This window comes from Pongo pygmaeus, chromosome 15, assembly GCF_028885625.2.
Source record: "Pongo pygmaeus isolate AG05252 chromosome 15, NHGRI_mPonPyg2-v2.0_pri, whole genome shotgun sequence".
Classification (NCBI taxonomy): Eukaryota; Metazoa; Chordata; class Mammalia; order Primates; family Hominidae; genus Pongo; species Pongo pygmaeus.
In genome coordinates, this window is record NC_072388.2 from 72766174 (window position 1) to 72791146 (window position 24973).

The 24973-nt window shown below is 42.7% G+C and overlaps 1 protein-coding gene across 7 annotated transcripts in view; it reads left to right on the forward strand.

Moving 5' to 3' along the window:
- Positions 1 to 9229: 9229 nt before the first annotated feature.
- PTGR2 (prostaglandin reductase 2) overlaps positions 9230 to 24973 on the forward strand; it is a 33534-nt gene continuing 17790 nt past the window's right edge. Inside the window, exons 1-4 of one of the 7 annotated variants that reach the window (XM_063651847.1) lie at positions 9281 to 9475; positions 11468 to 11521; positions 16283 to 16366; positions 18020 to 18135. In XM_063651847.1, coding sequence (XP_063507917.1) covers positions 16330 to 16366; positions 18020 to 18135 — 153 coding nt within the window. In that variant the 5' untranslated portion in view covers positions 9281 to 9475; positions 11468 to 11521; positions 16283 to 16329. Of the gene's footprint in view, positions 9567 to 11467; positions 11522 to 14102; positions 14641 to 16282; positions 16367 to 18018; positions 18136 to 20809; positions 20940 to 24973 lie in introns of those variants that run through there. The other 6 variants (XM_054447865.2, XM_054447867.2, XM_054447866.2 and 3 more) reach the window with 6 other exon arrangements.

The following is a 24973-nucleotide window of genomic DNA, read 5'->3' on the forward strand; positions in this document are numbered from 1 at the left end:
CCACAAGCTCTTGCCCACTATTTCTTCAGTAGCCAACAAGAAAAAGGGAATAGCTGGGGCCAGATATCAGGAAGTGCCCCCTGGACTATAAGAAGGGAGTCTCATAGGATTGGCGGAGCAGCTAGAGGAGAAACAGCAGCTATTATATTAAAAAGAAGTGTTCGAACCTATATGATGCTAGGCCTTATCTACTCCTGGGTTCTCGAGAATTGAACGTGGAAAAAGGAAAATGCAAACCACAGCAGTTAAGTTTTTTCCTACAGCACATGCTTTTACTCTGAAGGTCTCTCCTCTCAGCAGTAATTTAGCCCAACTCTTGTATCAAGATTCTTATGAGGCTGGGTGTTGTGGCTCACACCTGTAATCCTAGCATTTTGGGAGGCCGAGGCAGGCTGATCACTTGAGGTCAGGAGTTCAAGACCAGCCTGGCCAACATGGTGAAACCTCATCTCTACTAAAAAAAAAAAAAAAAAAAAAAGGCTGGGCATGGTGGCATGCACCTGTAATCCTAGCTGCTCAGGAGACTGAGGCAGGAGAAACACTTAAGCCCTGGCAGCAGAGGTTGCAGTAAGCCAAGATGGCACCACTGCTCTCCAGCCTGGGCGACAGAGCAAGATTCCATCTCAAGAAAAAAAAAAAAAGAATCTTGCGAAATGTCAAGATCACAAGTAAGGGTGTTATTATTGCAATAATGTACACTTCATTTTTCCACTACTGAAGGAGAAAACTCTCTGGGGAGCGAAAATCAACACTCAATTTAACAATGGTGCTGCATATAAATTCACATCAAAATGTAAAACCAACTTAGTTAAAAAAAATCCAGATAAAATGAAATGGGCCATGATAATGGTATTGTCTTTCAATTATGGGTCTCATGTTATAAGGATTACATATTATTTCCTAAATGTTGATTAAGGTTCCCAATACCACTGGTGGTAAATAAAGGGGTAGCCATTTCACAGATGAGAAAATTAAGACAAGAGAGACTCTATGACTGACCCAGAGATGAATGAGAAGTCACAGAGAAGATGCAGAACTGAATTCCTGATCTCAGCTCCTTTCTCAACTGCTTATCTAATACTTTGCCTTTCTTTCTTTTTCTTTTCTTTTCTTTTTTCCCCTCCCTCCCTCCCTTCCTCCTTCCTTCCTTCTTTTTCTTTCTTTCTTCCCCCTCCTCCCTTTTTTCTTTTGAGACAGGGTCTTGCTCTGTCGTCCAGGCTGGAGTGCAGTGGGGTGATCACAGCTAACTGCAGACTTGACCTCCTGGGCTCAAGCGAGTCTCCTACATCAGCCTCCCAAGTAGCTGGGACTACAGGTACACGCCACCATGCCTGGCTAATTTTATTCATTTTTTGTATAGACAAGATCTCACTATGTTGCCCAGGCTGGTCTCAAACTCCTGAGCTCAAATGAAACTCCCACCTCGGCCTCCCAAAGTGCTAGGATTACAGGTGTGAGCCACTGCACCCAGCATATCTAATGCTTTTCAAACCCTGACCACAGAGCTTGAAAGTCTTACTGAGATAAACTCCGTCTCTACTAAAAATACAAACATTAGCTGGGCGTGGTGGCATATGCCTGTAATCCCAGCTACTCAGGAGGCTGAGGCAGGAGAATCACTTGAGCCTAGGAGGCGGAGGTTGCAGTGAGCCAAGATCACGCCACTGCACTCCAGCCTGGGTGACAGAGTGAGACTCTGTCTGAAAAAAAAAAAAAAAAAGAGTTGATCAGCCAATATTGACACATTACTGTTAACTGAAGTCCAAAAATTACATAATTACATTAAGATTTACTTTAGTTATTTACTTATTTTTAGAGAGACAGAGTCTCCCTCTGTTGCCCAGGCTGGAGTGCAGTGGTACAATCATAGCTCACTCACTGCAGTCTCGACCTCCTGGACTCAAGTGATCTTCCTGTCTCAGCCTACCCAGTAGCTGGGACTACAATCACGTGCCACCACATCTGGCTAATTTTTAACATTTGTTGTAGAGAGAGGAATCTTATGTTGCCCAGGCTGGTCTTGAACTCCTCACCTCAAGTGATCCTCCCACCTTGACCTCCCAAAGTGCTAGGATTATAGGCGTGAGACACCGCACTGGACTGGGACCATTAAAAAACATTTTTTTTTGAGATGGAGTCTCACTCTGTCACCCAGGCTGGAGTGGCAGTGGCCTGATCTTGGGTCACTGCAACCTCTGCCTCCTGGGCTCAAGTGATTCTCCTGGCTCAGCCTCCCCAGTAGCTAGGACTGCAGGTGTGCACCACCACGCCCAGCTAATGTTCATATTTTTCTGTAGTAGAGAGGGGGTTTTACCATGTTGGCCAGGCTGGTCTGGAACTCCTTACCTCAAGTGATCCACCTGCCTCAGCCTCCCAAAGTGCTGGGATTACAGGTGTGAGCCACCGCACCCAGCCCCTGGGACCATTTTTTTTTTTTTTTTTGAGATGGAATCTCGCTCTGTCGCCAAGGCTGGAGTGCAGTGGCATGATCTCGGCTCACTGCAAGCTCCGCCTCTCCTGGGACCATTTTTTAATTGGGTTGATTGTCTTCATATATCCTTGTTTTTTTATCTTCTTATTCAGACATTCAGCAGCCATATCTCATAATTATCTTCATACTATTGAGTTATGAGTTCTTTTTGTGTTTTCAATATAAGCCTTTTATCAGATGTATGATTTGCAAATATTTTCTTCCAGTCTGTGGAATATCTTTTCATTTTCTTTTTTTTTTTTTTTGAGAGAGAGTCACAGTCTGTTGCCTGGGCTGGAAGGTAGTGGCATGATCAAGGCTCACTGCAGCCTCAACCTCCCAGGCTCAAATGATCCTTCCACCACAGCCTGCTGAGTAAGTTTGGACTACAGGCCTGCACCACCACACCCAGCTATTAATAATTATTTCTTGAATTTCAGTAGAGACAAGGTCTCCCTATGTTGCCCAGGCTGGTATAGAAATCCTAAACTCAAGCAATCTGCCCGCCTTGACCTCCCAGTGTTGGGATTACAGGTGTGAGCCACCACCCATGGCCCTTTCATTTTCTTAAGGTACTTTATGTTTTAAATTTTGATAAATTCTAATTTATCACATTTTCTTCTATGGTTTCTGCCTTTGGTGTCTTTTTTTTTTTTTGAGTTTTATATTTTTACCTCTTAGGTTTTGGTTTATAATCCATTTTGAATTAATTTTTGTATTTGGTGTGAGCAAAGGTTCAAGTTTCTTTTTGTTGTTTTTGTTTTCTGGGGTTTTGCTTTTGTTTTTTGGCATACAGATATCCAATTGCGCCAGCATCATTTATTGAGATTATCATTTTGCTACTGAATTGTCTTGACCCCTTTGTAAAAAATCAATTAACTATAATGTAGGAAGGGTTTATTTCAAGACTCTTTTCTTCCATTGATCTATTTATCCTTGCATCAACACCACAATGCCTTGATTACTATAGTTTTTTAAGTACAATATTTATACGATTTATATGCCAGGCACGGTGCCAGGCGTGGTGGCTCATGCATAATCCCAGCACTTTGGGAGGCCGAGGTGGGCAGGTAACTTGAGACCAGGAGTTTGAGACCAGCCTGGCCAACATGGTGAAACCCTGTTTCCACTAAAAATATGAAAATTAGCCAGGCATGGTAGCATGCGCCTGTAATTCCAGCTACTTGGGAGGCCGAGGCATAAGAATCATTTGAGTGAGCTAAGACTGTGCCACTGCACTCCAGCCTGGGCAACAGAACAAGACTGTCTCAATAAAAAAGAAAAGAAAAGAAAGCAAGCTTGGAAGTGTATTCTTCCCCAGCTGAGTCTTCTTATGAGACCACAGCCCAGTCCAGACTGGCAGCTTGATTACAGAGACCTTGAGCCAGAATTACCCAGCTAAACTGTGCATGGCTTCCTGATCCTTCAAAACTCTGAGACAATATAATAAAAGTTCATAGTTTTTGTTTGTTTGTTTTTCAAGATGGAGTCTAGCTCTGTCACCCAGGCTGGAGTGCAGTGGTGCCATCTTGGCTCACTGCAACCTCTGACTCCTGGGTTCAAGTGATTTTCCTTCCTCAGCTTCCTGAGTAGCTGGGATTACAGGCGCCTGCCACCACACCCAGCTAATTTTTGTATTTTTAGTAGAGACGGGGTTTCACTGTGTTGGCCAGGCTGGTCTCGAACTCCTGACCTTGTGATCCACTCGCTTCGGCCCCCAGAAAGTGCTGGGATTACAAGCATGAGCCACGGAAAAGTTCATTGTTTTAAACCACTAAATTTTGGGGGTAATTTGTTTGCAGCGATAGATAACGATACAACAGCCAATCTTCAAAAGTTTTTCTTTCAAGGTTATTTTCACTTGGCATGCAAGAATTTCTAAACCTCTAAGAGTTTTCAAGCTCTCTTTTCTGAAATTATACTTCAAAGGACAGATACATTAATGGAGAACAAAAAAAATGTTGATCACATTTATAAATATCCATACAAGTTGGTAATCATATAAATGTTCTTAATTTAACACCTTATATGGTTAGAGTCTTTGAAATGATTTTATGATACAGAAATGTCGCTCTTCATCAGTAACTGCAGGGGAGAGAAGAAATCTCATTCATCTCTTTCTGGGACTCTTTTTGTTAATTTTGAAGACTTGGCATTTTTAAGGTCAGGCTCCGGATTTCATTAGTCAGCATTATAAGTAAAATGTAGGCTAGTGGAGCTAAATTTTACTGGCAGAAGTGGAGGAAGAAATATAGCCGGGGTGCAGTGGCTCATGCCTGTAATCCAAACACTGTAGGAGGCCAAGGCAGGTGGATCACTTGAGGTCAGGAGTTCAAGACCAGCCTGGCCAACATGGTAAAACCCAGTATCTACTAAAAATACAAAAATACAGGCACGGTGGTGGGTGCCTGTAGTCCCAGCTACTTGGGAGGCTGAGGCAGGAGAATCACTTAAACCTGGGAAGCAGAGGTTGCAGTGAGCCAAGATCCCGCCACTGCACTCCAGCCTGGGTGATAAAGCAAGACTCCATCTCAAAAAAAAAATTAAAATAAATAAATAAATAAGCTTTTATTTAATAGCTGTGAAATAGGGAGCTTATAGCATTCAAGCCCCTAAAGAGATCAGTCATACCAATAGGAGGTACAGGGGAGAAAATTATGCTTTGCAATTTTGAGATACATTACCCACAGTGACTTTAAAAGCAGTGGGAGAAAATTCAGGTCCAACAGAGGACAACTCTGACTGGCCATGTTAGTTCCAAGCTCCCCGGGGAGTTCAGCTTCTCCTGTTGCCCAGTCCTGCTTTCTTCCTCTTCCTCCCATAGGTATTGATTCAAAAGGTATTCCCTAATAGACATCCTGCATACCAAACTCCCCATCAGAGTTTGCTTTCCAGAGAACCTACCTTGTAATAGGCAGAAATATGACCTTTTTCTAAATGCTAAATTTTTCTGAAAAAGCATTTATTTAAGCTTGAGTGTCACAGGATTCAGTTACAGCAGTTTTTTTTTTTTTTTTTTTTGAGACAAAGTCTTGCTCTGTTGCCCAGGCTGGAGTGTAATGACGTGATCTGGGCTCACTGCAACCTCTGCCTCCCAGGTGCAAGCCATTCTTTTGCCTCAGCCTCCTGAGTAGCTGGGTTTACAGGTGCTCACTACCATGCCCGGCTAATTTTTTGTATTTGTATTTGTATTTTTGTATTTTGTATTTTTAGTGGAGACAGGTTTTCACCATGTTGGCCAGGCTGGTCTCGAACTCCTGACCTCATGTGATCCGCCCGCCTCAGCCTCCCAAAGTGCTGGGATTACAGGCATGAGCCACCGAGCCCAGCCAGGTGTGGTTTTTATCTCCTACTTTGTTCTGTTATTTCTTTAGGATGTATGTTTGGGTTTGAATTTGTGTCACTATGAACAATTATCACCTCCATGGAAAAATGTTTTATTTAGCATCAAATAATCTTTGATGTTGCACTAAGTGTCATATACCATGCAGGCTGGTCAAACTTGAATGATTTCTCCTGAGTAATTTGCTATCATATGAGGTTATTTTCATTTAAAAATAATTTAATGAATGAAAAAACTAAAAAATAATTTAATGAATGAGTATACAAACATATCAGATTAAGTATTTATATTTATTTATTTATTTATTTATTTATTTTTCTGAAATGGAGTCTCGCTCTGTCACCCAGGCTGGAGTGCAGTGGCGCAATCTCTGCTCACTGCAAGCTCCGCCTTCCGGGTTCATGCCATTCTCCTGCCTCAGCCTCCTGAGTAGCTGGGACTATAGGCACCCGCCACCACGCCTGGCTAATTTCTTTGTATTTTTAGTAGAGATAGGGTTTCACCGTGTTACCCAAAATGGTCTTGATCTCCTGAACTCGTGATCCGCCCACCTCGGCCTCCCAAAGTGCTGGGATTACAGGCGTGAGCCACTGCACCCGGCCAGGTATTTATATTTATTATGCATTTTTTTTTTAAGAGACAGAATCTCATTCTGTTGCCCAGGCTGGAGTGCAGTGGTGCAAACACAGCTCACTGCAGCCTTGCCCTCCTGGGCTCAAGTGATCCTCCCACCTCGGCCTCTCAAGTAGCTGAGACAACCGGCGCGCACATCACACCAGGCTAATTTTTTAAAATTTTTGTAGAGGTGGGTTTTGCCATGTTGCCTAGGCTGGTGTTGAACTCCTGGGCTCAGTTGATCCTCCTACCTCTCGGCCTACCAAAGTTCTGGGATTACAGGTTTGAGCCACAGTGCCTGGCTTTTTTTTTTTTTTTTTTTTTTTTTTGAGACAAAGTCTTACTCTGGCACCTAGGGTGGAATGTACTGATGAGATCACAGCTAGCTGCAACTTGGAATTCCTGGGTTTAAGCGATCCTCCTGCCTCAGCCTCCTGAGTAGCTGGGACTGCATGTGTGTGCCACCACACCTGGCTATTTTTTTTCTTTTTTTTTTTGTAGAGATAGGGGTCTCCTATGTTGCCCAGGCTGGTCTGAAACTCCTGGCCTCAAGTGATCCTCCTGTCTCGCCTCCCTAAGTGCTGGAATTATGAGTGTGAGCCACTGCACCTGGCCTATATTTATCATGCTTGAATGAAACAATATATACTATGTATTTTTTTTGATAAGACGGATATGAGAAGAATTGACACTTCCTTCTAGTGAAGTCTAGAAAATGATTCTCAGGGCTGGGCGTGGTGGCTCACGCCTTTAATCCCAGCACTTTGGGAGGCCAAAGTGGGTGGATCACCTGAGGTCAGGAGTTTGAGACCAGCCTGGCCAACATGATGAAACCCCATTTCTACTAAAAATACAAAAATTAGCTGGGTGTGGTGGCACGCACCTGTAGTTCCAGCTACTCAGTAGGCTCAATTGCTTGAACCCGGGAGGCAGAGGTTGCAGTAGGCCGAGATCGTGCCACTGCACTCCAGCCTGGGCGACAGAGAGACTCTGTCTCAAAAAAAAAAAAAAAAAAAAGAAAAAAGAAAAAAAAGAAAATGATTCGCAGGAATTGCTTGAATGATGAGAAGGAGGCAGTACAAAGTTCTGCAAAGAGGGAGGAGTAGGGAATTCCAGATTTATGGCAAATATAACAAAGGGTCAGGTGCTTGGAGTCAGGCAGGATAACTTGCTCCTTTACTTATTAGTTACTTAACCTGACTTAGTACTTAACTGGCTTAACTTCGGTTTCCTCATTCGTAAAATGGTAATAATAATAATAGGGCTGTTTTGAAAATTAAATCATGTAGACAAAAAATCATATAAGGCATTATCCAACTCATACTACACATTATGTAAATGATAGTAATCCTTGGTGTTAGAGAAAATTTAGAAGAAGAGGATAAAGTGGATTAAAATGTACCTATAAATCCTCTACTCATCTCTTGAATTTTTGGGAACTCATTTTGGCGAGAAAAATCACACTTGTTACAAGGAGTTCACAGACCCTAGAATCAAGAGAGCTAAAACTAATTAATACACATATATTTAAAATTTTTGAGACAAGATATCAGTCTGTCACCCAGGCTGGAGTGCAGTGGTGTGATCAAGGCTCGCTGCAGCCTACTGAGCAGCTGAGAGACTACCAGCAAGCACCACCACACCTGGCTAATTTCATTTTATTTTTTATTTTTTGAAGAAACGCGGTTTCGCCACGTTGCTCAGACTGGTCTTGAACTCCTGACTCAAGCAATCCACCTGCCTCTGCCTCCCAAAGGTCTGAGATTACAGGTGTGAGCCACTGCGTCCAGCCCCAAAACTAATTTAATATTGCAGGGCTTCTTTTCTACTTTGAAAGAGTGTTTCTTGTAAATCAAATTCTAGATTACCTTTATTTTATACTACTACTTTTTGTCTATTTGAGCATTTTATTTTTCATCATTTGGTTTAAGTCATTACAAAAGGCATTGAAGGTCTGTCTACCTGTCCATGACAGATAAAAGAGATTAGCTCCTGTCTGAAAATGTTTGCAAAGTAGTGTAATTCTCCTAGTCCTTCCTGAAGCTTTCCCAAAGAAGCAAAAATATTCAGACATAAAGCTACCAGGAACTCCAACCTGTTTGATCACTATTCCCTTGCTCACCAACCTAGTCATCTTTCAGCTACTCCATGCATGACTTGTGTTGAGCTATTAGCTCCCACATGAATACAAGCAATTCTTATACCTGCCTAATTCAGATGATCTTTCTTAGGGTTTGAAGTCCCTGGGGATCCGAAGCTGTGCTAGGTATACACTTTTCTCAACCCAGTCCAGCACAAAAGGAGACGACTAACGACGAATGAAATTGAGAAATCAGCCCACACTGGTAATCTTGGAGGAATTTGGTATTCTTCGTGAAATAAAAGAGGCGCAGAGGGGCCCTGGATTAGGGTCCGGAGAAAAGGGTTTTATCCCAGCACTGCCCCTAACCAGCTGAAAGGTAGGTGGTCCAATCACATCAGCTCTCCGAGACTCAGTTTCCTCATCTATAAAACAAGGAGTAGGCTTGACAGTCCGTGTCTCACTATAATTTCCCAATCGAGGTTCAGGGAGAAATCCACAAAACTAATAAAACTTCTTCACGGACTGCTAAATGTGAACTCACTGGTCAAGGTTGCAAGATTTGTTCTTTGGGTCAAGGCAGTAGGGGCGGCTACAAGGAACCAATCTCGGTTAAGTTATTAATGCACTTTGCCCAGACTAGCAACTCTTTCCTGACGTCCCGCATTTCCCTTGCTTCTCCCGGAAACGTGGAGCGCCCAGGAATCTCCCCTAAGCTTCCAAACCCCGCCCCTGGAAGGGGAGGGGGCGCGGAGCCGGGCCTAGTCGCGCGCCTGCGTACTGCGGTCAGAGGGCCGAGGCCTGGGGGCGAGCTGGGGTCGTGCAATACAGCCTCTTTCCGGCAAATAACGCGAGATTTCGTTCACCCAGGCTCCACGACGGTCGGTGACGCGCGAGCGGCTGCCGCGACTGTGGCTGCCGAAGCTGCTTCGGGCCCCAGCGGTGAGGGAGAAGACTCTCAACCAGGGTGACTTCTAGGCGTCCTCCCGGAGCTACCGGGGACACTGGCGTTATTGCCCGGAACACTGAGATAGGGAATGCTCGAGAAGCAGAAGCAGGTTTTGGGGGATTTTTTTGAATTATTAGGGGAAAGCAACCTGAGGTTTTGACTTAATTGTGTTTGAGGTGCCTCTGGAACTTTCATTTAATACAGATTTGTTGAGCACCTACCATGTGCCGGGCTTAGGGGATTGGACTCACATTTTTTTGTGTGTGTGACGGAGTCTCGCTCTGTCGCCCAGGTTGGAGTGCAGTGGCGCGATCTCGGCTCACTGCAGCCTCCGTCTCTCGAGTTCAAGCGATTCTCCTGCCTCAGCCTCCCGAGTAGCTGGGATTACTACTACGCCCGGATAATTTTTTGTATTTTTGGTAGAGACGGGATTTCACCGTGTTAGCCAGGATGGTCTTGATCTCCTGACCTCGTGATCTGCCTGCCTCGGCCTCTCAGAGTGTTGGGATTACAGGCGTGAGCCACCGCGCCCGGCCTGGACTCACATCATTGAACAAAGCAGACGAGTCCTTATCCTCTTAGCGCTGACGAGCTGGGCAGTTAGTTAGAAATTGTGGGCTAGAGACGCAAATTATTATTAATTTCCATATAAAGTGGTTGGTAGGAGGAGCCACAGGGCTCAGGGAGGTCACTGAGAAAGGGAAGAGCAAGATAGGAATCTCCACATGCAAGACTTCGGGAGGGGAAGGGGGAGACCAGAAAACCGGAAGGGGAGGAGAAGACTGGCAGAGAGATCCAGAAAGACACGTGGTTTGTTTGTTTGTTTTTTGAGACAAAGTCTCGCTCTGCTGCCCAGGCTGGAGTGTCCTGGCTGGATCTCGGCTCACTGCAACCTCAACCTCCTGGGCTCAGGCAGTTCTCCAGCCTCAGCCTCCCGTGTAGCTGGGACTATAGGCGCCCACCACCACGCCTAATTTTTGTATTTTTAGTAGAGCGGGGTTTTGCCATGTTGGCCAGACTGGTCTCGAATTCCTGGCCTCAAGTGATCCTTCCACCTCAGCCTCCCAAAGTGCTGGAATTACAGGTGTGAGCCACGGCTCTGGGCCCAGAAAGACACGTTTTATAACAAGGCGTGGTCAACAGGGTTGCTAGTGGCAGAATAATCGCACGAAGTAAGGGTATTAAAAGGTATTAGGAAGCTCAAGTGATGGAAATAGTAGGTGCCGCGTTGGAGTATGGGTTCTAGCGTTATTACAAGTTCTGCGACCCTGGGCGAATTATTCTATCTTTCTGTACCTCTTTTTTCTTCTCTTTTTTTCTTTTTTTTTTTTTTGAGACGGAGTTTTGCTCTTGTTGCCCAGGCTGGAGTGCAATGGTGTGATCTCGGCTCACTGCAACCTCCACCTCCCGGTTTAAAGCGATTCTCCAGCCTCAGCCTCCAGAGTAGCTGGGATTACAGGCGCCCGCCACCACGCCGGGCTTATTTTTGTATTTTTAGTAGAGATGGGGTTTCGCCATTTTGTCGGAGCTGGTCTCAAACTCCTGACTTAAGATAATCTGCCCACCTCAGCTTCCCAAAGTGCTGGGAAAGTGCCACCACACCCGGCCCCTTTTCTCATCTATAAAATTGAGAGGATGATATTATCAGCCTCACAGTTTTTTTGGGGTGAGGGTAGGGGAGGTGGTTTAAACAGGCTAGTGAATGAGTCTGTGCTCAGTTCCTGGCATTTAGGAATATTAAGGAAACAGGTTGAGAGAAGGGACTTTTTCCAAGTTCCCACCTGGTTAGAACCAGGAGAAGTACTCTGTTCTTCCTACTTAAATGACCTTTCCCTTTTACCAGGCTGCAAGGTAAACACTCAACACACTCTTTATCATCACATCGGAGCAAATTCATCTGTTATTATTTTGGAATATTAACACCAAGTAGGAATAGTATCCCAGGAAATAGGATTTGCTGAGTTTTTTTCCCCTACTTGGGATGAATTTAACAATCTACGCTTCTTTCAGATCTTGGAACTTGATGTGTCTTATTTTAGCTGTTAATTTTATGACTAAATCCAGGTATCTATATTTTATTTATTTTTATTATTTATTTATTTTTTTGAGACAAAGTTTCGTTCTTGTCCCCCAGGCTTGAGTGCAATGGATCAGTTTCGGCTCACTGCAACCTCCACTTCCCAGGTTCAAGTGATTCTCCTGCCTCAGCCTCCAGAGTAGCTGGGATTACAGGCACCTGCCACAACGCCTGGTTAATTTTTGTATTTTTAGTAAGGCAGAGTTTCACCATGTTGGCCAGGCTGGTCTCAAACTCCTGACCTCAAGTGATCCACCTGCCTCAGCCTCCCAAAGTGCTAGGATTACAGGTGTGAGCCACCGTGCCCAGCCAAGTTATCTGTATTTGAAATGTGTGTTTTTTTGGTACTATTGAGGGATATCACACAATTATCTTATATTAATTGTAGTATTTGACACTTGAAAAGTTTCTAATTTAATACAGAGTGAGAGAACTTTAATAGTATATTTTTCATTGCTGATAAGCAGTGTTTGGACAAATCTATAATATACATATTAATATGTTAAAGAAATAAAGCATACCATTGACAGTAATTAGAGAAGAGGGCAAATATGATATTTCATTTGGAAAGACTGCTTTGAAAATTTAGCCATTATGGTTCTATTACTGCTTAAGGACTCTTAGACCCACTTAATTTGGAAAACTTTGGCTTTTTAATCCTTATATAATTGACACATATGGTGATTCTGTAGAAAGTTTCCTTTTTAAAACATACGTAGCCCTACATGACATTATGGACCTCTTGGTGTGATGAATGGATGTGGCACCACCCTTAAAGATTCTTGCCTGAAAAATTGAACCTGAAGTAATCAAGCCTCTGGATGTAACTAGCAGTCATGGATAAGGGGAGGAGATAGAAGAAACATTCCCTTCTTTCTTTAAAAGCTAGTCATTTACCTTGTGATGGTAAATGACACCATGAGGAAGCAATCAAAGAACATTCTACAGGCAAAGTAATGAAGAAACAACTTAAGAGCATGAAATAAACAGGGAAGGGAGACTCAAACTGTAGTACGTAGACCTTGAATCCTGATTTTAATGAACCAACTGTAAAAAGACATCTTTGAAACATCTTTGAAACCAACTGTAAAAAGACATCTTTGAACATCCTGAAACATCAGGAAATTTGAAAATGCACTAGGCATTAGATGATGATAAGGAATTACCAGTACTATTACTTCTATTAGGTGTAATAATGGCATAGTGTTTATGTTTAAATCTGTGATGGCTGGATTATACAGTCATTTGCCACATAATGATGGTTCAGACAATGACAGACGATGAGCCTCCCATAACATTATAATGGAATTGAAAAATTCCTCTTGCCTGGTGATGTCATAGTCATCAGAACGTTATAGTGCAATTACTTTATTTTTATTATTTATTTATTTATTTATTGAGACAGAGTCTCACTCTGTCACCCAGACTGGAGTACAGTGGCATGATCTCGGCTCACCGCAACCTCCCCCTCCTGAGTTCAAGTGATTCTCCTGCCTCAGTCTCTGAGTAGCTGGGATTACAGGCGTGCACCACCATGCCTGGCTGATTTTTGTATGTTTAGTAGAGACAGGGTTTCACCATGTTGGCCAGGCTGGTTGTGAACTCCTGACCTTAAATGATCCACCTGCCTCAGCCTCCCAAAGTGCTGGGATTACAGGCATGAGCCACCACGCCCGGAGTATTACTTTATTTTTTAAGAAATTTAATGGGGCCGGGCGCGGTGGCTCATGCCTGTAATCCTAGCACTTTGGGAGGCCGAGGCGGGTGGATCATGAGGTCAGGAGTTCGAGACCAGCCTGACCAACGTGGTGAAACCCCATCTCTACTAAAAATACAAAAATTAGCCGGGCATGGTGGCACGCACCTGTAATCCCAGCTACTTGGGAGGCTAAGGCAGGAGAATTGCTTGAATCTGGGAGGCAGAGGTTGCAGTGAGCTGAGATTGTGCCATTGCACTCCAGCCTGGGTGACAGAGCAAGACTCTGTTTCAAAAAAAAAAAAAAAAAAAAAGAAATTTAGTGTAGTCTAAGTGCATAGTGTTAATAAAGTCTCTAAGTAGCCTACAGTAATGTCCTAGGCTTTCACATTCCCTCACCACTCACTCACTCACCCAGAGCAACTTCTAATCTGGTAGGCTCCATTCATGGTAAGGTGCGCTATATAGGTATACCATTTTAAAATCTTTTTTGTTGTTTTTTTTGAGGCGGAGTTTTACTCTGTCACCCAGACTGGAGTGCAGTGGTGCAATCTTGGCTCACTGCAATCTCCATCTCCAGGGTTCAAGCGATTCTCCTGCCTCAGCCTACCAAGTAGCTGGGACTACAGGCATGCACCACCTGCCCACTGGCTAATTTTTTTTGTATTTTTAGTAGAGACAGGATTTCATCATGTTAGCCAGGCTGGTCTCGAACTCCTGACCTCAGGTGATCTGCCCGCCTTGGCCTCCCAAAGTGCTGGGATTACAAGGGTGAGCCACCGCTCCCAGCCCATTTTTAAATCTTTTACCCCATATTTTTACTGTACTTTTTCTATGTTTAGATACACAAATACCATTGTGTTCCAGTTGTCTGCAGCATTCAGTACAGCAACATGCCATATAGGTTTGTACCCTGGAAGTTATAAGCTAAACCATATCACCTAGGTGTCTAGTAATCTGTACCATGTAGGTTTGTGCAAGTATACTCTGATGTTCACACAATGATGAAATTACCTAATGTCACATTTCTCAGCATGTATCCCAGTAGTCAAGCCGTACAAAGCACTCATAACGGTGCTTGGCACATAGTAACACTAAGGGCTTGATTTTCTAATTTTCACTGGTGGATAAAGTAAGCAAAGTGATTTTCAACAAGTCAGATAGTGCTAGTACTGGAACTTCTTTTGCTTTCTTCATTAGCTCAAATTCTAAATCCAGAATAAACTGGCCAGATGTAGTGGCTCATGCCTGTAATCCCAGCATTTTGGGAGGTCGAGATGGGAGGATCACTTGAGCCCAGGAATTCGAGACCAGCCTGAGCAACATAGCGAGACCTCATCTCAAAAAACAAAACAGAATAAACTGATCCTTTACTTATTGGCCATATTGTGATATGGAATTTCCTATAAGGTAAGGATTTTTAAATTCCTTGCTATATTACTTTTATTGTCAGCTAAACTATAAAGGAATTTCCTTTTTTTTTTTAATTCACCACTGATAAGAAGGCAAAGGAATTTCCATTTTGGTGAACGAATAGAAGAGCCTTTGAAAATTTGGTTACGTGGCTGGGCTTGGTGGCTCACGCCTGTAATCCCAGCACTTTGTGAGGCCGAGGTGGGCAGATTGCTTGTGGTCAGGAGTTCAAGACCAGCCTGGCCAACATGGTGAAACCCTGTCTCTACTAAAAATACAAAAAAAAATTAGCAGGGCATCGCGGTGCACGCCTGTAATCCCAGCTACTTGGGAAGCGGAGGCAGGAGAATCGCTTGAACCCAGGAAGCAGAGGTTGCAGTGAGCTGAGATAGCGCCACTGCACTCCAGCTTGGGTGACAGAGTAAGATCCTGTCCCCTACTCCAAAAAAAAAAAAATTTGATTACATGTCAATTAAGCAGTTAGTGTTTTTGTTTGTTTGTTTGTTTGTTTTTGATACAGAATCTCGCTCTGTTGCCCAGGCTGGAGTGCAGTGGCACGATCTCAGCTCATTGCAAGCTCCGCCTCTCGGGTCCACGCCATTCTCCTGCGTCAGCCTCCGGAGTAGCTGGGACTACAGGCATCCACTGCCACGCCTGGCTTATTTTTTTGTATTTTTAGTAGAGATGAGGTTTCACCATGTTAGGCAGGATGGTCTCGAACTCTTGACCTTGTGATCCACCCGCCTTGGCCTCCCAAAGTGTTGGGATTACAGGCGTGAGCCACGGCGCCCAGCCGCAGTTAGCGTTTTTATTTTGCCACTAGATTAACTGCTAGCTCTGGAGGAATATATCATGTTGTTTGTTTTACGTTTTTTTCTTGTCTTTATTTAAAAACAAGTGCAGTATTGAGAAGGGAAAGAGTAGAACAAGGGGTTTGGCCTGTAACTGACTGTGAACAATCAGTTGAGATAACTCACTACCTTTGGACCAGCCTTGTGTTGTTTTCTTTTAATCGAGCCATAGGAGGCTTAATCATGATGGTGTGCTTGAAGATGAATTAGCTTGAATTATCTGAGACCAAAAACATTTTGCCCCACTTGGGCCGGGTGCGGTGGCTCATGCCTGTAATCCCAACACTGGGAGGCCAAGGCGGGCAGATCACGAGGTCAGGAGATTGAGACCATCCTGGCTAACACGGTGAAACCCCGTCTCTACTAAAACTACAAAAAAATTAGCTGGGCATGGTGGCAGGCGCCTGTAGTCCCATCTACTCGGGAGGCTGAGGCAGGAGAATGGCGTGAACCCAGGAGGCAGAGCTTGCAGTCAGCAGAGATCACACCACTGCACTCCAGACTGGGCAACAGAGCGAGACTCCGTCTTCAAAATAAATAAATAAATAAACATTTTGCCCCACTTAATCTTCAATGAACTTGTTCCTATTAGTTAAAAATTCTAACTAGATTTAGTCTTTCTTCATATATTTGCTTTAGGAGGCAAACTCTGACAGGAGAGTTTATCTTTTTGGATCCTAAATGTGATTTTTCTCCTTCTTCATTGGGAAACACAAATGGACTCCTTTTTTACTTTTAAATTGTTGAATACTTCAAATCTTGTGATTTAAAAATTTTTCTATTTATAGGAGTATTTTATACAGAAATCTTGTGAAACCACTGCCCAACCAGAGCGATGATTGTTCAAAGAGTGGTATTGAATTCTCGACCTGGTATGTATTTGTGATGAATGAACAACTGTGATCTTTGATAAGTATTAATGCAAATGGAGGAATAAAAACTAATGTGATGTTCATGTGGTAAATTAAGGTAGTAAGATGTTGACATTAGTAAAGATATTAGAAGAAACTCTTTAAACGATGTAATAATTTTTAAGTGTTAGCTTATCAAGACCACTTTTAAACAGTGTACTAGTTTTTCAAGTGATAACTTATCCAGGCATTTGTTGATGAAATAAGGTATTTTGGAATCATAACATCTGAAAGGTTACATTACAAATATATGTGGCTTTTGTTTCTTTAGAGTATGTTATTATTGGTCCTTAAAATTTGCTTTTCTTTTTTATGTGAAATGTACTAACATATCAGTGCTGACATGTAAACTGCATCATAAAAACAGGTATGGAAAGAACCTGAGAGATTTGGGTCACTGCTTGCCCACTTGAGGAAGTCACTTAACTTTTCTGAACTCAATTTTAGTAAAATGAGCAGTTAGATTAAGATCTTTATGTACTAGTCCCACCTTATAAATTTAATAATTCTATGAAGAGTAAATTTGCATTAAACATATCTGAATATGAGTACCTTCTAGTGGTAATCTTTCCTTCTTACAAATTTTTCTCATACCTCAAATTTTTCTAATTTCCTACTTCCTATTTTTTCAGACTTTATTATTATTACTTTTATATTCGTTTAAGTTTCTATAATGATGACCTTTTCTGATAAATTTTTCTCATGCCTCAAATTTTTTAGTTTTCCAATTTTTCAGACTTTATTATTATTACTTTTGTATTCATTTAAGTTTCTATTTGCTTCTTAAAATGAGGAAGGAAAGTTTAGCCGCACTTCATCCTGGGTGACAGAGTAAGACCTTGTCTCTAAAAAAAAAAGAAATACATACTGAGTCATTTCTCTAGTTACAGAAGAATTACAAAACAATATAGATTTACTTGTGCCTGTTTTTTTTTTTTTTTGAGACGGAGTCTCGCTCTGTCATCCAGGCTGGAGTGCAGTGGCACAATCTCGGTTCAGTGCAACTTCCACCTCCCGGGTTCAAGCGATTCTTCTGCCTCAGCCTCCCGAGTAGCTGGGACTACAGGTGTGCGCCACCACGCCTGGCTAATTTTTGTATTTTTGGTAGAATCAAGGTTTCACCATGTTGGCCAGGCTGGTCTCAAACTCCTGACCTCGTGATCCACCTGTTTCAGCCTCCCAAAGTGCTGGGGTTACAGGCATGAGCCACTGCGCCTGGCCCCTTGTGCCTGTTTTAAAAGGAACTGCTCTGATTCCTAGAGTGACCCTTTAAAGAATAATAAGTATATCCCACCACTTTGGGAGGCCAAGGTGGGCAGATCATGAGGTCAGGAATTCGAGTCTGGCCAGCATGGTGAAACCCCATCTCTACTAAAAATATTAAAAAGTAGCTGGGCATGGTGGTGCGCACCTGTAATCCCAGCTACTCGGGAGGCTGAGTCAGGAGAATCACTTGAACCCAGGAGGCAGAGGTTGCAGTAAGCCGAGATTGCGCCACTGCTCTCCAGCCTGGGTGATAGAGCAAGACTCTGTCTCAAATAATAATAATAATAATAATAATAATATATACTAAAGTGGTTTTTTTTTACTTTATATTTTTGCCTAATATTTTAGGAAAAAATGGTAATCCAGTGGCAGAGAATTTCCGAATGGAAGAAGTCTATTTACCAGATATTAATGAAGGACAAGTACAAGTTAGAACTCTTTATCTTTCTGTGGATCCTTACATGGTAAGAACCAGGATGTTGTAACTTGGTGAAAAATAACTTTATTTTATTATTTTTCATGTTGTTGTATCTGAATCTTATTGTGCAGTCCCTTATAGATTGGTAAATATTTGAGCAGTTATATATTAATACCTTTTAATTATAGATTGCCTTCGTTTTTATTCACTAGTGTAATTAAGGAATGTTGTAGAGGGAACAGATAATAGTAGTACATGTATGTGATTCAGGTGCTTTCAAATGTTCAGATTACTTCCCAGTAGTAAATAAAGCTTGAAGATAGTAAAACAGGATTGCAAATTCAGTAAATAAAGCTTGAAGATAGTAAAATAAGATTGCAAATTCTTTCAGATCCACTTTATAAGAGAGGCTATGTATAGATCTTTATTTATTTCTAGTTGACCTCCTTTTCTTTTCTTTTTCTTTTTTTTAAGAGATGAGGTCTCGCTATGTTGCCCAGGCTGGTCTCGATTTTGCTGGACTCAGGCAATCCTCCGACTTTGGCCTCCTTGAAGTGCTGGGATTACAGGCATGAGCCACTGTGCTTAGCCCTGTAGTTGATCTCTTTTTGAAAGGAACAGACTCACTTATGCTACTTCTAGATAAAGAAGATTTAGTGAAGACGTATATATTGCTGAAGACTGCAGATAAGAAGCCATTAGGCACAGGGACTTTGGCTCTATGAGCTGGTGTCTTGCTTTACTTCTCCCAGAGGTCATACAGTCTCTTCTTTACTTCTAACTTTTTCCTATGGCCATGACAAGCACAACTCTTTATGTCAATTTACCCCCTGCTATTAAGAGTCTCGGCTGGGCATGGTGGCTCTTGCCTGTAATCCTAGCATTTTGGGAGGCAAAGGCAGGATTTCTTGAGCCCAGGAGTTCAAGACCAGCCTGGACAAGAGAGTGAGACCCGGTCTCAATAAAAAATTAAAAATTTAGACAGGTGTGGTGGTGTGTGCCTGTAGTCCTAGCTACTTGAGAGGCTGATGTGGGCAGATCGCTTGAGCCTGGGAGGTTGAGGCTGCATTGAGCCTTGATTGCGCCACTGCACTTCCGTTCAGGTGATGGAGTGAGACACTGTCTCAAAAAAAAGTCCCAGTGCTTGGAATCAGATTGCTGCAGTAGGGAAATTGGCCCCATGTGTCTGTTTTGTTTAACTGTTTCATAGGTTGCTGAACGACTGTATGAGATTCCTGTTGCTGTTTTAACATAATACTATAAACTTAGTGGCTTTTTTTTTTTTTTTTTTGGGGACAGAGTCTCACTTTGTTGCCTAGGCTGGAGTGCAGTGGCACTATCTTGGCTCACTGCAAACTCTGCCTCCTGGGTTCAAGTGATTCTCCTGCCTCAGCTTCCCGAGTAGCTGAGATTGCAGGCGTACACCACCACACCCAGCTAATTTTTTGTATTTTTAGTAGAGACAGGGTCTCGCCAGATTGGCCAGCCTGGTGTCAAACTGTTCTTTTTTGTTGTTATTTAGAGGCTGATAATCTTTTTCATTATTGAAGACATTTTTTTAAAATGAGCAACTTTATTATTTTTATTAACTTTTTTGTTGTTGTTGTTTGTTTGTTTTTGAGACAGAGTCTTGCTCTGTTGCCCAGGCTGGAGTGCAGTAGCGCGATCTCAGCTCACTGCAAGCTCCGCTTCCTGGGTTCACGCCATTCTCCTGCCTCAGCCTCCCGAGCAGCTGGGACTACAGGCGCCCGCCACCACGCCTGGCTAATTTTTTGTATTTTTAGTAGAGACGGGGTTTCATTGTGTTAGCCAGGATGGTCTCAATCTCCTGATCACGTGATCCGCCTGCCTCCGCCTCCCAAAGTGCTGGGATTACAGGCGGGAGCCACCGCGCCTGGCCTATTTTTATTAACATTCTAAATAGTTGAAACAGAAGTGTATAAAGTAGGAAGTGAAAGAGTGCCCGTACAAAGGATCGCTTATTGATCTGCTGTCTAGGTAACAGCAATGTACCAATGTTAATGTCCTGCTTTTGATACTATACTGCAGCTATTTAAGACGTCACTACTGGGGCAAGCTGAGTGAAGGACTGTGTACTTCATTTTATTAATTTTTAACTTTTTTGAAATGAGATCTCTGTTGCTGAGGCTGAGTGCAGTGGTGTGAATACAGCTCACTGCAGCCTTGACCTCCTGGGCTTAAGCAGTCCTCCCATCTCAGCCTCCCAACTAGCAGGGACCACAGGTATGTACCACCACGCCCGGCTAATTTTTTTGTTTTTTGTGGAGATGGGGTCTTGCCATGTTGCCCAGGTTGATCTTGAACTCCTGGACTCAAGCAATACTCTTATCTTGGCCTCCAAAGTGCTGGGATTTTGGGTGTGGGCCACTACGTCTGTCTCCATATACTTAAAATATTTAACAGTTTTATTATATTCACACACTATACGATTTACTCAAAGAGTACAATTAAATTGTTTTTAATATATTCACGGAATTCTGCAACTGTCATTACAATCAGTTTTACAACATTTTCATCATCCCCAGAGGAAACCCTGAACCTATGGTATAATTAGCAATTATTCCCCATTTCCCCTCCTCACCCCACCCTCTGCTGTATACAACCCCTAATCTACTTTTTGTTCCTATAGATTTGCCTATTCTGGCCATTTCATATAAATAAAAACATACAATATGTTGTTCTTTTTTGTTGTTTTTAAGAGACAGAGTCTTGCACCGTCGCCCAGGCTGGAATGCAGTGGGGCAATCATAGCTCACGGCTGCCTTGACCTTCTGGGCTCAAGCAATCTTCTCGCCTCAGCTGAGAGCTCCTGAGTAGCTGAGACCATAGGTGTGTGCCACCATACCCGGCTAATTAAAATTTTTTTAAAAAACATTTTTAAATTGTTTATGAATCATTGGAAAGAATAAACCATTATTTTTATTTATTTAGAGATGAGGTCTGTTTTTTCTTTTGTCATTTATACTCTCATACTTTCAGGCTCTTTTTTTTTTTTTTTTTTTTTGGTAGACATTTTCACTCTATCCCCCAGGCTGGAGTGCAGGGGCTCTGTCTCAGCTCACTGCAACCTCCACCTCCTGGATTCAAGAGATTCTCATGCCTCAACCTCCCGAGTAGCTGGGATTAACAGGCGTGCACCACCACACCCAGCTAATTTTTATATTTTTAGTAGAGATGGGGTTTCACCATGTTGGCCAGGCTGGTGTCAAGCTCCTGACCTCAGGTGATCCACCCACATCAGCTTCTCAAAGTGTAGGATGACAGGTGTGAGCCATCACACCTGGCCGACTCATATCTAAGAAGGCTTTTCTCCACCCAAGGTCACCTCTTGCTATGAGACAGCCCAAGCTGGTCTTGAATTCCAGGGATCCTCCTGCCTCAGCCTCCTGAGTAGCTGGGATTATAGGTGGGAGCTACTGTGCCTGGCATAATATGTGACCTTTTGTGTCTGGCTTCTTTCGTTTAGTGTATGTTTACAAGGCTCATCATGTTGTAGTTTGTACTTCTTTTTATTGCTGAATAATGTTACATTGTATGGATACAGTATCTTATCTGTTCATCAGATGATGGACATGTGGGTTGTTTACACAACTTGGCTATTAGCAATACTTCTGCTATGAACATTTGTGTATACGTTTTTGTGTGGACTGTGTTTTTGTTTCTCTTGGGTGTATACATAAGAGTAAAATTACTAGGTCATACAGTAAGTATATGTTTAACCTGTTGAGGAACTACCAAACTCTTTTCCAAAGTGGCTTTACCATTTTCCAATTCCACCATCAGTGTATGAAGGTTCCAGTTGTCCACATCCTCACTAACACTTGTTATTATCTGTCTTTTTGGTTATAGCCATTCTAGTTGGTGTAAAGTGATATCTCATTGTGGTTTTCTTTTGTATTTCCTTATGGCTAATAATGTTGAGCATGTTTTTATGTGCTTATTGGTCATTTGCATGTCTTTTTTGGAGACATGTCTATTCAGATCTCTTGTGCGTTTTAAAAGTTGGATTACCTGTCTTTTTATTACTGAGTTGTAAGAATTGTTTATATATTCTCGATATAAGCTTCTTGCTGGATATATGATCTGTAAATATTTTCTTCTATGCTGTAGGTTGTCTTTTTATTCTCTTGATAGTATCCATTGAAGCACAAAAGTTTTTAATTTTGATAAAGTCCAATTTATCTTTTTTTTTGTTTGTCACTTATACTTTCAATACTTTCAGACTCATATCTAAGAAGGCTTTGCCTCACTTAAGGTCATGAAGATTTAGTCCTATATTTTCTGCTAAGAGTTTTATAGTTTTGCTCTAACATTTAAGTCAGTAACACATTTTGGGTTAAATTCTGTGTATGAGTATGAGGAAGGGGTCTGTATTAATCAAGATTCTTTAGAGAGACAGAAACACAAACACACACATAGGCATGCACCCACAGACATGCACACACATATATATGAGAGGGGACTTATAAGAGGAATTGGCTCACAAGATTATGGAAGCTGAGAGTTCCCATGACAGGTTGTCTGCAAACTGGAGAAAACAGAGAAGCTGGTAGCATGGCTCAATCCAAGCTGGAAGGCCCAACAACCAAGGAAGCCATTGGTATACTTGTCAGTCCCAAGGCCTGAAAGCCCAGGAAGCCACGGGTGCAGTCTCAGAGTCCAAAGGCTGAAGGACCTGGAGTTCTGATGTCAGAGGGCAGGAGAAGAAGGGTGTCCAGCTTTGCAGGAGAGAGAGAGAATTTGTCCTTCACCTGCTTTTTTGTTCCATCTGGGCTCCCTGTTGAATGGATGGTGCCCACTCACATTGAGGGCAGATCTTCGCCACATAGTCCACAGACTCACATGCTAGTTACCTCTGAAAATACCCTCAAAGACATACCCAGAAATAATGCTTCACAAGCCATCTAGGCATCCTTCTATCCAGTCAAGTTGACACCTAAAATCCATCACAGGGCCCAACTCATTCTTCTTTACAATCTCAAACTCCCTGGGCTCAAGTGATTCTCCTGTCTCAGACTCCCAAGTAACTGGGACGATAGGTACAAGCCACCACACCTGACCTAACTTCATTCTTTTGCAAGTGACTATACAGTCGTGTCGGCACTTTTTTTTGAGAGAGACCAGAAATATGTGACCACGAAGGGACATGAACCAGCACTGTTTGTTGAAAAGATAATTCTTTCCTCATTGGTTTGTCTTAGTACTCATGTTGAAAACCAACTGACCATAAATATGAGGGTTTATTTCTGGACTTTCAACTCTATTCTATCAATCTGTATATCTGTCATGCTAGTACCTCGCTCTCTTAATTACTGTAGCTTTGTAATAAGTTTTGAAATGAGTAAGTGTGAGTCTTCCAATTTGTTTTTCTTTTTTTTTTGAGATGGAGTCTTGCTCTGTCACCAGGCTGGAGTGCAGTGGCGCTATCTCGGCTCACTGCAACCTCCACTTCCCGGGTTCAAGTGATTCCCCTGCCTCAGCCTCCCGAGTAGCTGGGACTACAGGCACCTCCCACCACACCTGGCTAATATTTTATATTTTTAGCGGAGACGGGGTTTCACCATGTTGGCCAGGCGGGTCTTGAACTCCTGACCTTCAGGTGTTCCACCCACCTCGGCCTCCGAAAGTGCTGGGATTACAGGTGTGAGCCACCCCGCCTTGGCCTGTTTTTCTTTTTTAAGATTGTTTTGGCTCTTCTGGGTCCCATGAATTTTCATATGAACTTTAGAACCAGCTTGTCAGTTTCTGCACAGATTTTGCTAGGGATTTTGATAGGGATTGCTTTGAGTCTGTAGATTAATTTGGGGAGTATTGTCTTCTGTGATGGTTCATCTTGTGTGTCCACTTAACTAGGCCATGGGATGTCTAAATAGCTGGTTAAATGTTATTTCTGGGTGTGTCTGCAAGGATGTTTAGCTTTTGGATTGGTGGACTGAAGAGATTAGCTTTTGGATTGGTGGACTGAATAAAGCAGATGTCCTCTAATGTGGGTGGGCATCATCCAGTCCATTGAGGGCCTAAGGAGAACAACATGTAGAAGAAGGTTGCTGGGCACAGTATCTCACACCTGTAATCCCAGCACTTTGGGAGACTGAGGCGGGCAGATCACCTGAGGTCAGACGTTCAGGACCAGCCTGGCCAACGTGGTGAAACCCCGTCTCTACTAAGAATACAAAAATTAGCTGGGTGTGGTGGCAGGCACCTGTAATCCCAGCTACTTAGGAAGCTGAGGCAGGAGAATTGCTTGAACCCGGGAGGCGGAGATTGCAGTAAGCCAAGATCGTGGCATTGCACTCCAGCCTGTGTGACAGAGCAAGACTCTGTCTCAAAAAAAAAAAAAAAGAAGAAGAAGAAGGTTGAACTAACTCTGACTGCTTAAGCTGAAGCATCATTTTTCTCCTGTCCTCGGAGTTCCTGGTTCTCAGGCCTTCAGACCTGGACTAGAATCTCTACTGTCAGCTTACCTGCTCTTATTCATTGGAACCACACTGCTGGCTTTTCTGAGTCTTCAGCTTGCAGATGGCAGATAATGGGACTTCTCAGCCTCTCTAACTGCATGAGCCAATACCTTATAATAAATCTCTTCATAGATATGTATGTATCCTGTTCTGTTTCTCTGGAGAATTCTGATGAAAACAATATCCTAATACACTAATCCATGAATGCATGATGTCTTTCGACTTATTTGGGTGTTCATTAATTTCTTTCTGTCTATAAAAAAAAAAAAAGATTTTAGGGGAGGAAAAATGATGGAACAACTAGGATTATAATATAAATTGAATTAATGATCTTCATTTCGAACACTCCCAACTTCAAAGCAAAAATAAAAACGAAGAAACCTCTTTTTCCTCCAGGGAAGTCAA